The 14,427-nt window shown below is 38.1% G+C and overlaps 1 protein-coding gene and 1 long non-coding RNA gene across 8 annotated transcripts in view; one reads left to right on the forward strand and one right to left on the reverse strand.

Annotated features, from left to right (window-relative positions):
• The window catches only part of fchsd2 (FCH and double SH3 domains 2), a 186,517-nt gene that overhangs the window by 159,707 nt on the left and 12,383 nt on the right, over positions 1-14,427 (reverse strand). For all 7 annotated transcript variants that reach the window (XR_012394170.1, XR_012394169.1, XR_012394167.1 and 4 more), the window contains exon 2: positions 10,347-10,444. Coding sequence is in view for 2 of the 7 variants with exons in the window: in XM_073930164.1 (XP_073786265.1) it covers positions 10,347-10,444 (98 nt within the window). In the remaining 5 variants the exon portion in view is untranslated. The remainder of the gene's footprint in view (positions 1-10,346; positions 10,445-14,427) is intronic.
• LOC141378793 (uncharacterized) overlaps positions 1-14,427 on the forward strand; it is a 359,890-nt gene that overhangs the window by 77,381 nt on the left and 268,082 nt on the right. The window lies entirely within an intron of this gene.

The raw sequence follows: 14,427 nt of genomic DNA on the forward strand, positions 1-14,427 counted from the left end.
ATTTCAAAATGCAATAAATATGTTTGTATAAAACTTGTAGTAACGGTGCTTATAATTGGTGGGTGCGACTAAATTTTGGCTGATGCGCCTAAATTTTTAAAGTTAGGAGCACCGGTGCTACCAAGAAAAAAGGTTAATTTTAAGCCTTGTATTATTATTATTATATAGGTATAAATATATATGAGAAATATATATCATACACTACCTGACAAAAGTCTTGTCGCCTATCCAAGTTTTAGGTACGACAAATAATAACTTGACTTTTAGTTGATCATTTGGTATCAGAAGTGGCTTATATGAAAGGCAGAGGCCTCTAGATTAGGCTTATTTTACCAAAATAAAATATAATCATGGCTTGATCTTTAAAGATTTCATTAGGACAGTAAGGTCTGACTTTTCTTAGACAAAAGTCTTGTCACTGAACAGAAATAATGTCCAGTATAAAATATAAAGTCCTGCTGCAGTGGAAACAGAATGCATATTGTGTGTGACTCCATCATGAACTTGGAGGACTGCATCCATACATCTCTGACATGACTCAAATCACTGATTAATAAAGTCATCTGGAATTTCAAAGAAAGTGTTCTTGCAGGACTCCCAGAGTTCATCAAGATTCTTTGGATTCATCTTTAATGCCTCCTTAATCTTACCCCAGACATGCTCAATAATGTTCAGACGAATATATTTGCACAACTAAAAACATTGTATTTTGGTGGTTATTGATATTTAGTTATTTTTAATATAATTTTTACATTAGTTTATTGTAAACTATAAAACAAACAAACAAACATAAAATTGTAATTTCTTATATTTAATTATTCATTTTTCTTTTCAGCTTAGTCCTTTTATTAATCACAGCGGAATGAACTGCCAACTTACCCAGCATATGTTTTACGCAGCAGATGCGATTCCAGCTGCAACCCAACACTGGGAAACACCCATACACACTCATTCACACTCAAACCAGCAACCTTCTTGCTGTGAGGTAATCGTGCTACCCACTGCGCCACTGTGATGCCCAATATTTAATTTAACAAAATTATACAGCATTTTGTGAATATTCAGTTTTGTGCTTACCTTCCTAACAAAATAATGTATTAGTATTATTACTATAATAACAATAATTACTGTTATTAGTAGTAGTGTTTGGCGTTAAATAAATAGAATAAATATAGATAATATATATTTTTGTTTTCAAATACCACAGCAAACCTGGAGCTCTTTCAAATAGCATTACAAATAAAAAGAAAAATCATAATTAATTAAATTAATTAATTTTCAAAAAAACGTGCAACACTCAAAGCAATGAACAGTAAATGTTTCCTCAAAGCACTAACACAGATCTATTGGATGATGATCTTCAGCCAAGTGCTCACGTCAGCAAACAGCAGATCGACAGCAGAAATGACAAGACAGCGAGCGCAGCAGAGCCCTTCACGTCTGACTCCAGCGTTCCTGTCTGGAACAGTCAGCAGCTCATCTCCCAAAATACACCATCAACTCATTCCTAAGCATATGGGAGCTGGTGCGAGTAGGCATGGGCCAGTATATGATTTTGACAGTATGATAACCTAGGATAAAAATTAGGGATGCACCGATATGGATATTTTTGACAGATAACATAACCCTTTTGGAGACCGATAACTGATACATTAGCCCAGGGGTTCCCAAACTTATTAGCTTGCGACCCCCAAAATGACAATGCTAGTGACTCGCGACCCCAAATATCCTCTGAGGTGGTTATTTATACAGAAACCTTGCATGCAATAGCGCACACACACCAAAAGACCCAAGTTTATTCTTAGTTTAATCTTTTTTTAATGTAAATCAGAGCTGTAGATGTGCCAGAAAGTTTAACCTGATGTTATAAAATCAATCTGCTGCATCTGACACCATTGGTGTGTCTTTAAAATTATGTAATTACCCCAGGGGTCGCAATCCAATAGAACTAGTAACTATAAGCTACTGTAGTAACTATATAATATATATTCACTATAAACAACAATTTTTCTTTTCAGTAGTTTATTGATAAATATGGTAATTCTTATGGTTTAATATAAATAAATAGATTTTTGGAAATCACCAGGCGACCCCCCTTCATTGTCCCGTGACCCCTTGGGGGGTCCCGACCCCCACTTTGAGAACCACTGCATTAGCCGATAAATATTTCAAATTTGTATATTTTTACAACGTGAACAATTGATTTTATTTTGATCTTAGAATGGTCTTTTCTAAACAAAAAATGTTAGGGTGATTAGAAGGATGATTAGTCAGATCTATATTGACCATTTCACATAAATCAGCGAGCCAAATATTAAATGATTTCCTTTTCTTCGCAAAGCAAATTAACATTCAACTTGACTGTTGTATAAAAATAATAAGTGTGACTGTATGTCTTTCCTCACATCTGAGAGATTACGCTCGGAGCTAGAGCTGCACAATTAATCGTTAAAAGATCGCGATCTTGATTCGACCCCCTAGACGATCTTAGTCCAGCATTTCTACGATTCTGTCAATCATATTTTCAAAATCAGGAGAGAAGAGAAGGCGGCTGCACGAGTCTTTTCATTGTTTCACACACGTTGCTCAGTGACATTGACACCTCTAAATGATGTTGAATGAGTCACATACTGTATTTATAAGGTATAATTCACCTAAAAATGTCATTTTCGTTTTATTTGTAATAATGTTTTCGTGATCGAAAATCACACATGACGTAAACTGCTGACCGTGAGCTGTCCGCTTGTTAAGTGGTGACGTGTTTGTGACGTATGTAATACTGTTTCCGGGTCCAAGCCGCCATTCATTTGAGTGGAGAAATCATTCGTTTATGATCACGTTTTATTCCTATTACACATTAATGGTAATTTTATATAAAATCATAGTCTACACAACAATCTCTGGGCTTGCAGCATAACAAACACCAAAAATGTAACAATCTATAAAAAAAATTAAATCACTTTCTGGCCATCGCATATTAGTCATGGACATATATACTGCGATCATGATTTTCGAAAGCCTTAAATCGCTTTATAAACGTTTATTATTACCATTTCATGAGTCTCTCCATTCAGTTGAATAGAGCGCTTGGACCCGGAAGCCGCTTCGCGTGACGTCACACTTAACAAGCGGGTTACCACAGAGAGGGCGGGCGCGCGCGTCTACTTTAGTGAACAAAACCTGCATATGTTGCGAGTAACAGGTAATACAGTTGTAAATAATATTCAGTTTGTGGCACAGAGTGATCGTTTGGGAGCCGCGTGCAAAGTATGAACAAGCGCTTAGCAGTCAAAATGAAACCGAAAGTGTTAACTTCATTAAAATGATCATATCGCATTTTAGAGTTATGATTACGACAAACATTTGATATGTTTTTTCTTTCATAGTGAACCCACAGTTGTGCATGAAAATAAATATTTACAATGTCAGTATAACTACTCTAGCCTATATATTGTTGAATATAATCTGATAATGGCAAACGTCTGATTTTACCAGTGAATTAAATTGTCTAATATGACAGATTGCAAGCATATATCTCAAACATAATAATTCAACATCAAAATTATTATAAGAATAGATTAATATAGAATAGAACTATTTATAGAAACCAGTAGACCTTCACATAATATTATTATCGAGGTTGTGCCATATGTTTGTTTTTCCCATACCTTTATTTTACATCTACAGAATCGTGAGAAAATCGTGATCTTTATTTTAAGCAAAAATAAAAAAAAAAATCGCGATTCTGGCTCTACTCGGAGCATTAGTGGGCCAGCAGGTAAACAGGAAGATCAAACCCAGAAGAGAAGCTCAATCAATGGAGCTCTTTGACTCCCGGCCGAGACATTGATTCATCCCGCTAGACCACCTTGGGAATGTTTTCCTGTATGTTTGTCAGCAAGAGTCAGAAACAAAGAACAGAGAAGAGAAAGAAAGAGAGAAGATCTATCAGAGGATGCAAAGAGCTGAAGCTAATATGTATGGATGTAAAATATTTATAGTTTACCGTAACATCGAAGTTGTTGTTTTTTTTTTTTGCTTAAAGATCAAAGAAATATTTTGGATGCACTTTCAGAAAATGCTTTGTAATAGTTATTTATTATCTTATTAAATAATACAAAGTATTTTTGTAACACTTGTTTTTCTAAGACTTTTGTACAAAAACAAAAAACAGCCTGTTAGTGTAGCACAGTGGTGCTTTTACAAGCAGCAGAAACAAGTATGCTACATAAATGACCTGTCGACACATTATTTGAGCAGACTCTGCTTTTCTGGTGAGCATGTACGGTTCATGCATAGATAAGTATAGGTGTAAGTAATAAGCACAAGCAAAACACAAACACACTTCACTGAACATGCACACATGTGTGTATGGGTATTTTCCAACACTGGGTTGCAGCTAGAAGGGCATCTGCTGCATAAAACATATGCTGGAATAGTTGGCGGTTCATTCCACTGTGGCGACCTCAGATATATGGTAAAGTCTATATCGGATATGCGGCCGACCGGAAGTGCGCTATGCACATTAATAAAGCAGCATTTTTTTATAACACTGTATAACAATAATTTATATTTTTGCAGTACTGTGAGGGTAGGGTTTAGGGTTGGGGAGGGGGTAGGCGTTCAAAAATTTATTTTATTGGGTTACTTGATAGATAATATGACTAATACTCGGTACAACAACTGTTTTTACATTACAGTGACGGTTCGGTTTAGGGTTGGGGTGGGGGTAGACGTTAATAAAATAAAGCAAATGAGAAATTTAATAAAAAATAGAAATATTTCTCGTTAACTTCCGGCCGCAAACGTACCCGCTCTAGCAACAACCCTGATAAATCAGACACTAAGCTGAAGGAAAATGAATGAAGGGTCTAGTTTCTGCACCTCTTACGATGTTCTTGTCATTCCTTCCACCTTTAACAGTTTAACCAAAAAGTTCACAACAACGGCTAGCCAAAGCTGAAACACAAATTATCATCATCACTTTCTACAATTGTTCCTGCATTTTAAAAAGAGAATTTTCACATCGAAAATAACTACAAGCAAGAACTGTAAACATGGCATGTTTAAGGCCGCTGATGGGACACAAAGCATAACTGCACATTCTTCCAGGATTACAGATGGCATAAGCTGACTCGCGACATGACTGACTTTCATATTTGACTATTTTTGTCTTCTTTTATGGCTACAGTCGAGGACAGCAGAAATACCAGCTGAAGGTCTTTGGCTATGAGGCGTGAAGCTATTAAAGTGTGCTGCTAGCGGTTCTGTGTAAAGATGCAAAGCTAGTCTCTGGCAGGATGACAGATATTTACATGCGATAGAGTTGGTCCTTTCTCTTAAAGGGATAGTTCATCCTAAAATTAAAATTTACTCACCATTTACTCTCCCTCGTGTGTTTCCGTTATGAGTTTGTTTCTTCTCTTGAACACAAAGTTAGATATTTTGAAGAATGCTGAAAACATGTAACCAGTGACATCCATGTAGGAACACAGGTTTTCAGCACTCTTCAAAATGTCTTCCGTTGTGTTCAAGTAGACTTGAAACAAGGAAAAGGAGAGTAGATGATGACAGAATTTTTATTTTTGGGTGAACTATCCGAGCTTGTATAACAAATAATGTTAAAATAAAGGTGCAGTTTACCTTAAAGGTCACCTATGATGAAAATCCTCTTTTGTTTGGACAGAACTGTGTGTAGCTATAGTGTTTCTACAGTCATATTTACATGATATAAACACAATAAGTCTCTTTTTTTAAATTTCTTGACATTAAAATAGGATCCAAATCCCTCTCACTTTGACGCCGACCGCAATGTGACGTAAGAGTGCGGTTTTCCCCACCCACCGAATTGATTGACAGCAGCATATTAACATGTCTCCGTAGTAACACGTTTAAACATATCAACAAGACAGGATTTGCACAAAGCAACTGGGATTAAAAGATCTGTTCAGCGCTCTGTGATCATCAAATGTGAACAAGAATGAGTTTTACAAGTTTAAAACGCTTTTAAAACAGTGCATGTTTGGAATACAGACAGTAAAATCACTAATTCAACACCAAAGAGGCAGAGCAAGTACACATCCGGGAATTTTATCAGTACTTGGCAAGATTTGAGCTTTGAATTGGAACCGTACTTGAGCGATGGAGGATGATGTTTCACAAAGACACAGGAACGCAGTACAGACAAGAACGCATATTGAGAAACAGCCTAAGACACACTCTAAAGGCTGATTTATACTTCTGCGTCAAATGCCGGCGTATACTACGGCGCTGACGCATAGCCCTTCGCCGTGGCTGTCGGCGTCACTGACGTGCACCTCTCAAAAAATGTAACTACATGTCGCAACAATGCGTAGCGCAAGCTTTGTGACTGGTCGGCTTAGTAGCACTGACGAGTCTGGGCGGGATCGAGAGCCACGCGAATGGTGCGAGGGATTGTTTACAAGTGTGGAGCCCCATGAAAGAGCTCCGGATGGAAAGTTTTGTTTTGTGTTTACCTCACAGTTAAAGTTGTTGCACGTCCGCCGGTTCCTGCCTCAAAATGAATGAGTTTGAGTCACTTGTACAACCAGGAAGTGTTCAGGAAAAGCAAAACAGAAGCAAAGAAACTCGACACAGAGGAACATTTACACCTCACTGCCAACTAGCGTTTCGGAAGTGTTAATGCAGACCAACAGAGACAGCGCGCAGAAGAATAAATGCACAGCTGTGCGCGTTGCCGGCGCCGTGAGTTACGTCGGTCACTTGACACAGAAGCATAAACCAGGCTTAACAGGCATGTGGGAGCGGTGGGCGGGGATAACTAGCTCATTTGCATTAAAGGCACAGGCAACAAAACCAGCTCCAATGTGCTCAGAGCAGAAAATTCCAACATTTTGAAAGCTATAATAAATAATCTGATGGGTTTTTTGAGCTGAAACTGTACAGACACATTCTGGAGACATAAAAGACTCATCTTAAATCTGGAAAGATGGGTAAAATAGGTGCCCTTTAATTAATTTTTAATGATATGACAGTGTTTTGAGCTTATTAAAAAGTGACATTTGCAATTAAAATTAACCGTAATTAAAAAAGAGGGAATAATTAGTAAACTGCTTTTAAAAAGGCACTATTTTTGATCATATCTAAGCCTCATAATTGCACAATTCACCTTTAAAGCAGACTATTTTTCAGACAATCCATCAACTAATCGCTTGCAGAAATATGTGCTTGAGCCCATCCTCATCCTCTCTCTCACTTTTGGACACAAACTTCTTTTCACTCTGTCACAAACACACACAGACAAACAGACACACACACACACACAGACACAAACACAGACAGACAAACAGACAGACAAACACACACAAACACACACACACACACACACACACACACACACACACACACACACACACACAACCACCAAAATAGCCTCTGCAGCAGATTATGATTGCAGTGCAATTTCGGTCCTCAGCTCCCCTGTGAGGGTGTGCCACTGTCGAATATCTCCTTAAACACCCGTAAGCATGTACAAACACATACACGCAATAAGACGCACATAAATTCCATGTCCAAATGCAGTGGTTTTAACACGACTCCCTCCCCCTGTTCTCAAACAGCCCTCAAATCCCTTTAAAGAGAAAACAAGGAGAGAAAAAAAAAAGAGAAGAGCAGCTCAGTTATGACTTCCAGCTGTGGGAACGACCGGCCCACGAGCAGGAAGTCCAAAGGAAATACCTTCGTCACATCCCGCTCTTCAAAAACAAGGAGAATTTGCTCTTTTTTTTTTTGCAGCTGGATTCTTTCATCTACTTTCATGGATCAGCGGTTTCCAGTATTCCAGTTATGCTCTCTTAAAGGGATAGTTCACACAAAACTGAAAACTCTGTCATCATTAACTTGTTTTAAAAGCCTTATATGTTTCTTTCCTGGAGCATTGAGCAAGCTACCTGACAAATGTAGTGAGCTAAACTATTAGCTACTCTGCTTAAAATGTAGCTTAACTACACGAACAGATACCCTCTGGGAAATGTAACAAGCTGAGCTAAAATCTACTTTGCAAAAGTAACTTAGCTACATCCATGCTATTTTTGCAATTTTTATTTTTAAATCGAAGCAACTTAAATCCAAGTCAATCATATCTTAGTGATCAATAAAACTGTCAATGAAACATATGAGGCAGAATAGTTCAGTTATTTACTGTAAATAATATGCTGTACTAAACAGAAACAAATTATAGAATATAAGAGCAAAAACAAAAAATCCAATAAAACCAGGAGTTAGAATAGTGGTATTTACTTGTGTTCTGTGTATTTACTAATTAAAATCTACATTATCGATGCTGCAAAGGACCTTATGAAACTGAAAATAGTCTTATCAATCTTTCATCGGAAGAGCAACACTTCTGTGAAGATATTAAGGGTGTCACGATCCTCCAAATCCTCGATTCGATTACATTTTCGATTCTAAAGGCACGATTTGATTCGATTTTCGATTATGAATAATTAATTAATTAATTAATGACGAATTAATTATTTGTAGCCTACCGTTTAAACTACCTGACCTGTATGGTCTTTGTTTTACCCATAAACAAATCATACAGTAAATGAATAAAGGCAAGATGCACACATAATTACCACCTGTCAATCACTTTTTTTCTGCGGGACTCGTGAATAGGCAGTGATCTGTGTCGTTATAATGGAGTCGGTAAAAAAGACGCACAACCAACAGGAACCAGCCAACAGTATCTGAGGTGTTCGCTAAAATGACAAAGTACAAGTGAGTGAAAGATTGAAGCAGTCCTCTGACTGCCTGGACCCGCTGTCTCGAGCGCATGGCTGTGTGTGTGCGTCTGTGTCTGTGTGGTCACGTGATGTGCATTTTCAGAGGTAGAGAGGAAGGAGGGCTGCTCAGAAATGCTACACGCCACTGTGGATATCAAATCGTTGTCGTTCTAAAGTGCCATTTAAAAACAAAGACAGTGTAAACAGGGCCTGAGTGTGTACTTTTCGCGAGCGGATTTGCAACGGGGGCGGGCGGAGGATCGCGATGCCGGTGTTGTCTATCGGACGAACCGTACATAATACGTACATAGCAGAGCTTGCAAACTGTGTTTTTTTTTGTCGACAACACGAACGTTGTCAACATAACTCACTGGAAATCCAAAATGCTTACACACCGGCGACTTCATTGAAAGAGGAGAGGGTTTAAGCTCTGTCGACGGGTCTCCTGTATCTGCAGTTTAACAAGCACTTCAACAAGCCTGTTTCTTTCCCGCTTGGCAAGCCAAGCTGACGTGACATGGGGGCGTGGCAGCATCGACGATTCTATTTTTTGATTCGATAATCGAAGTTGAGCATAAATTTCGATCGATTTCGATTTAAAATAGAAGATATAACCCGTTTGTAACAACAACATCTAACGTTACATCAGCTTTGTGTGAAGCTAAAGCAGTTTTAAAACAGAACATTACCTGTCTAAGAGAAATCCTTCTTCAGACATTGTGTCATCCTTTCCCCAGCGTGCAAAAGGTAACTCCAATATTGATTCAGGTTTTTAAAAAGCTTTGATTCAGCAGGTTTTTACCGATCATGCACGCGCACTCTCTCTCTGTCTCTCTCGTGAACGCACAGCACGTCCATGCACAAAACGCAATCAGCGGAGCTGCGTACAAAAGGCTGCGCAGTTGTTCAAATCTGCATTTGCTGACAGACAGTTTGAGCAGCTTATCGGAATTATGAGAGATGTCGGCCCAACTCTATTTAATTGGATGAACATTTTTTCGTTTTATGCATTGCCCAAAATATAAAAATACATATAAACACATTTAGATCATTTACTTTAATCATTACTATTAGACTGTGAAGAGACTTTCAACCAGCACAACAACAAATGTTTCTGAAGACAATCACCTACTGCACCTTTAATATTCACTCATTATTTCTGAAAACAAGACCATTTTTTTTTTTACTTGTCATGAAAATTGATTTACAAATTTTTAGACATTTCAACTAGAAACAAAGGTAAAAAAAAAGAAAAAAAAGAAGCATTTTCGCAATACAGTTGGGTCATTTTGAACACAATGCAATTTAAAAGATGGCAACAGCAGGACAAGAAGTTAAGCACAGACACTATTCTGAAATAAAGCATTTTCTCAAATCATTCTAGTTAAACCGAAGATCAATTAAAAGCACTGAAAACAAAGCAAGTGGACAACCAATGAAAACCAAGGTCAAGAATTACGCCACAATTTACCCCAGAAGTAAAACTCAGAATCGCTTCCTTATCGGAGACATTCATTTTTTAACACTGACAAACATCTAGGTGGAAGGCAGTATTAGAAAAGAAATAGCATATTGACTTACCTCATATCTTCTAATAAATCACATTCTGTCTGGTGTTTGAGGTGCAGGCGGCCGAGCTGCTCCACATGTGTGTTCTTCAGTTCCTGTGTCACTTTTACCTGAAGAACAGACCAAATCATTAGAGGCCAGAGAAAGGAAGGTACATGCCAACTGCACACACACACACACATGTCCCGCATGAGCTCATTATGGGCTCTTCCAGCTCCAGTCTGCTGGATGCGGAACAACGATGAATCTTCCCAAACAACAAAATTCCTGCACTCAAACTCTTCAAGTGGAACATTTTCATGGTCAGTGCGTCGATCCACTGAGAGTAAATAAAACTGAGGTGTGCCATTTTTAGGGTTATAAAACGTTTTATACGGCCTCCTAGAGAGCTTAATGTGCTGCAATTTAAGAAAACACATGCATTTACAAGTAAAAACCAGCAAATTAAGAAAAGAACTTCATCGGTTTGACAGCAAACCTGTTGCAAATACTTACAACGCAAACACTTTAAAGGGTCACGAAACATCTAAACACGTTTTGAGCTGTTGACAGTCATATGTGTCCCACGCTGCTAAAAACACTATTAGGACACATATATTTCCCTAAAAAGTGAAAATTAGTTGTTTTTGCGTTATTTCAAGCAAATTCGTTCTTCCGCTTTGAAAAGAATTTTTGAAGCTGCGTCACAGCGATTGGATCTTCATGTATATTCCAGCATGTAGACTAGGGTTGTAACAATATACCGGTATGACGGTCTACCACGATTTGAACGTGCACGATTATCATACCATGAACAATTGCATATTAACGGTTTTAACCCTTAAAGACAGAGACAGCCGCCCGCGGCTAAAAATAAGTATTGCTCTTAAATGTTTAATAACTTTTGATCCGCTGATCCGATTCATACAATTCAAAGATTGGCATAAAGAAGAGAATCTCAGCTTTCCAGTGCTGTATCACATAACATTCGCGGACTTTCAGAGGCTCCGGAATCAGTGCGGTTGCATCATAAAAATTTGACAACGCTGATTTGACAAAGAAACGCTCGTCACTGTGTCTCCGGACAAACCAGACATGATACATTGATGCATTGTCCCTCCTCCATGCCCAGATTGGTTCAAACTCGCTATATCACAACCAATAAGCATAGGTTTCGCTTTTGTTTGTGGACCAACAGTGAGCTTTTTGAACAACACGGAATGAGAGATAGGCATACATTTATGCGCGGCTAAATAAAACGCAAAAAAAAAAAGTTTTGCATGAAATAATTCTCATACTAAGTACTTTTGCATGCACAGCAGCACAGAAACATGACAAAACAGTGACACAGCAAAGACAAACTGCTGCTCTTGCTGTTTTCAAAAGACGCAAATGAAGGTGCAGCTGTTTGTCTGCATTGCAGACAACCATATCCAAATCCATATCCACAGACAACCATATCCATGCTGGCACATAAAACCTAAGGATGTTCCATATTGAATCTAGTTTTGTTATGTAACTATTTATAGTATAGTAAATATTTATATCTATTTTTTTACTGAGGATTTACACCATGTTTATTTGGACTTTGACACATTATTTATTATTTTCTTATTTTTTATTTGTTCATTGTAAGTGGTGTTGTTTATAGTAACTGAAAATATATTATTTGGAAAAAGTCAAATTTGCTTCACTGTTCTATTATTTTGTAACACTTTTTTTCTGTTTAGTTCTTTCCCAGACCTTTTGGGCAAATACATTGTCAGTAAATAAATGCATTTTTTCCCCCATAGAAAAACCTTTGTTCAGTCAGAAAACGTGTTCTTATTCTTCTCAGGGTCTTTGCTATGAGAATTACTATTTAATACCGTATACCGCGAAACCGTCAAACCGTGGTATTGTTTTAGACGATTTAGACGAATGAGAAAGACTTCCAAGTTTTTCCAGACCGCCAATCAGCGCGCTCTATTGTGTATGAGGCGCACTTCATTAATATGCATAATAACTTCTAAAGGCTCCTACACACCGGGACGCTTTTCGTTTGCGTTTTTCGTCAGCGTTTTACGAGACTTTTTTCAGTATTCAAACCCAAGCGCTTTTCATTGGCGTCAAGCTGAAGAGTATGCAAAATCACTCTTTTGACAATAGATGGCGCTACACAACTTTAAGCTTCTGACACATGCTTATAACACAGAAGAAGAGGAGGAGAGGAAGTTCAGACGCTTGTTGTTAAAGTTACTGGTGACTCGAACAAGCATGGATGGTTCAAGCAGCAGCTCCAGCTCGCTTATGCGCCTGCCGTTTAACGCGTTGGTGAGCACAATCACATTAACGCCCGTTATTTAGTCGCGAGGAGTTAAACGTCGAGCAAAAAACGTCTCGGTGTGCACAGGCCTTAAGACTGTTTTTACCTGCTACAATCTTCAGATGGCAGAAAGACGCCATGTTGTGTTGCCAACCATAATCAAAACAAGTGGAAGAAGAATTGTTTGGAGTCACGAGTCATCAGTAGGCCCACACGGAATCTGCGCGCGCAGAATTTCACAGATTTTCCTCAGAATTCTGCAGATTTTTAGCCCATTATTAATTCTGTTTATTTAATTGAGTAAATGTGTGCAAATCTAAATTTAGTTTTTTTTTTATTAATTACAGTAATGATGTTTATCTGATTTATGTACAACGCAGTTTGTAAAGTAATATTTTCTGTCTTTTAGTAGAGATATTATATGACAAACTTGCTTTGTTAACCAAATAAAGTGAATCTAATTAGATTTGCAATTTATTTAAACATTAAATAAAAGTTAAAAAGGTATTACTTTTTATTTCACTAATTAAGGTTTTAGTTATGATACTCTCAAAATAATTCCGCAGATTTTAACCAAAATTCTCAGCAGAAATAGCGAAAAACGTCCGCAGATTACGTCTGGCCCAGGTCATCAGTGTTGTTTATAAACGTGCTGCAACATAGGTTTTGTTTTCATTTCCCTGCTATGAGAGTGCAGCAGGACTCAAATGTGGACTACAGTGCTTGCGACAGAAATATGTTTGTAAGGAACATTTTTTACCCGAGAGCTTTTTGCATCTGGAAGTTTACAGTACGTTAATATCACTGCAACATAATGTACTAAAAGATCCGCTGTGAATGTTGCTCTTCAAATGTAAACATGTAAACACCTTAAACTATTAGCGTCATGTAGGAGTTTCACTACATTTTGTGACAGCAGGTCTATACACAAACTGCTATCTGACTCTACCCACCAAGTGCATTCAAGCTAACAAGAAATGCGAAGGTTTTCTCTCATACAGCATGCAGTATCAAACATTACATTCAAACTACACTCTTCCAGCAGTTTCTTGCATTCAATATGTCGTTAGTCATGGGGGGCATGCATGTTCCTAAATTTAAGTGAAAGTGTCAAACTGCTGTTAAACTTGACAAATTAATAATTTGGCAAATAGTTCGATTACTGATGTTCATGCAACACAGCCACTGGGCCCGTTTCAGAAAGAAGGTTAAGTGAAAACTCAAAGTATTTTAACCCTAAAATGAGAGAAACTCTGGTTTTTCCGTATCAAAATGGCAGGTTTATCAAACTGGAGAAAGCAGGGCAAGTCAAGCCTGTTTCTGAAAGAGAAGTAACTTTAACTCAGACTCAGGCCCCGTTTACACTAGTGCGTTTTAGTTTGAAAACGCATAAGTTTTGCTACGGTTACGCCATCCGTCCACACTACGCCGGAGTTCTCGAGCGCTGAAAACGGAGCTTTTTGAAAACGCTGGAGAGGCCGTTTTCATTCTAAAACGCTGCTGCTCCGTCTCAGTGTGGATGGGGAAAGACGGAGACATCTGAAAACGGAGGCGGGGCTGCAAACGTTCGCCTATCTGATTGGGGCTTTTCCTCAATATTAAGTAGCCCACACACAGTTCAGTCTCGCATCCTCTTCTTGTAAGTTAAGACTTCGCAAGTTTGATCAAGGCTGCAGTCTCCCCCTTTTCAGTTTGATATGGAAAACATACAGAGGACACGGGTAAATCTTCAAAGGGAACAGTGTACTTTATAACTTCATTCACATCACCCTGGCTACGTTGTTTCACTTTCTCAACAATAAAAAGTAA

This window comes from Danio rerio, chromosome 18 (genome assembly GCF_049306965.1).
Source record: "Danio rerio strain Tuebingen ecotype United States chromosome 18, GRCz12tu, whole genome shotgun sequence".
Classification (NCBI taxonomy): Eukaryota; Metazoa; Chordata; class Actinopteri; order Cypriniformes; family Danionidae; genus Danio; species Danio rerio.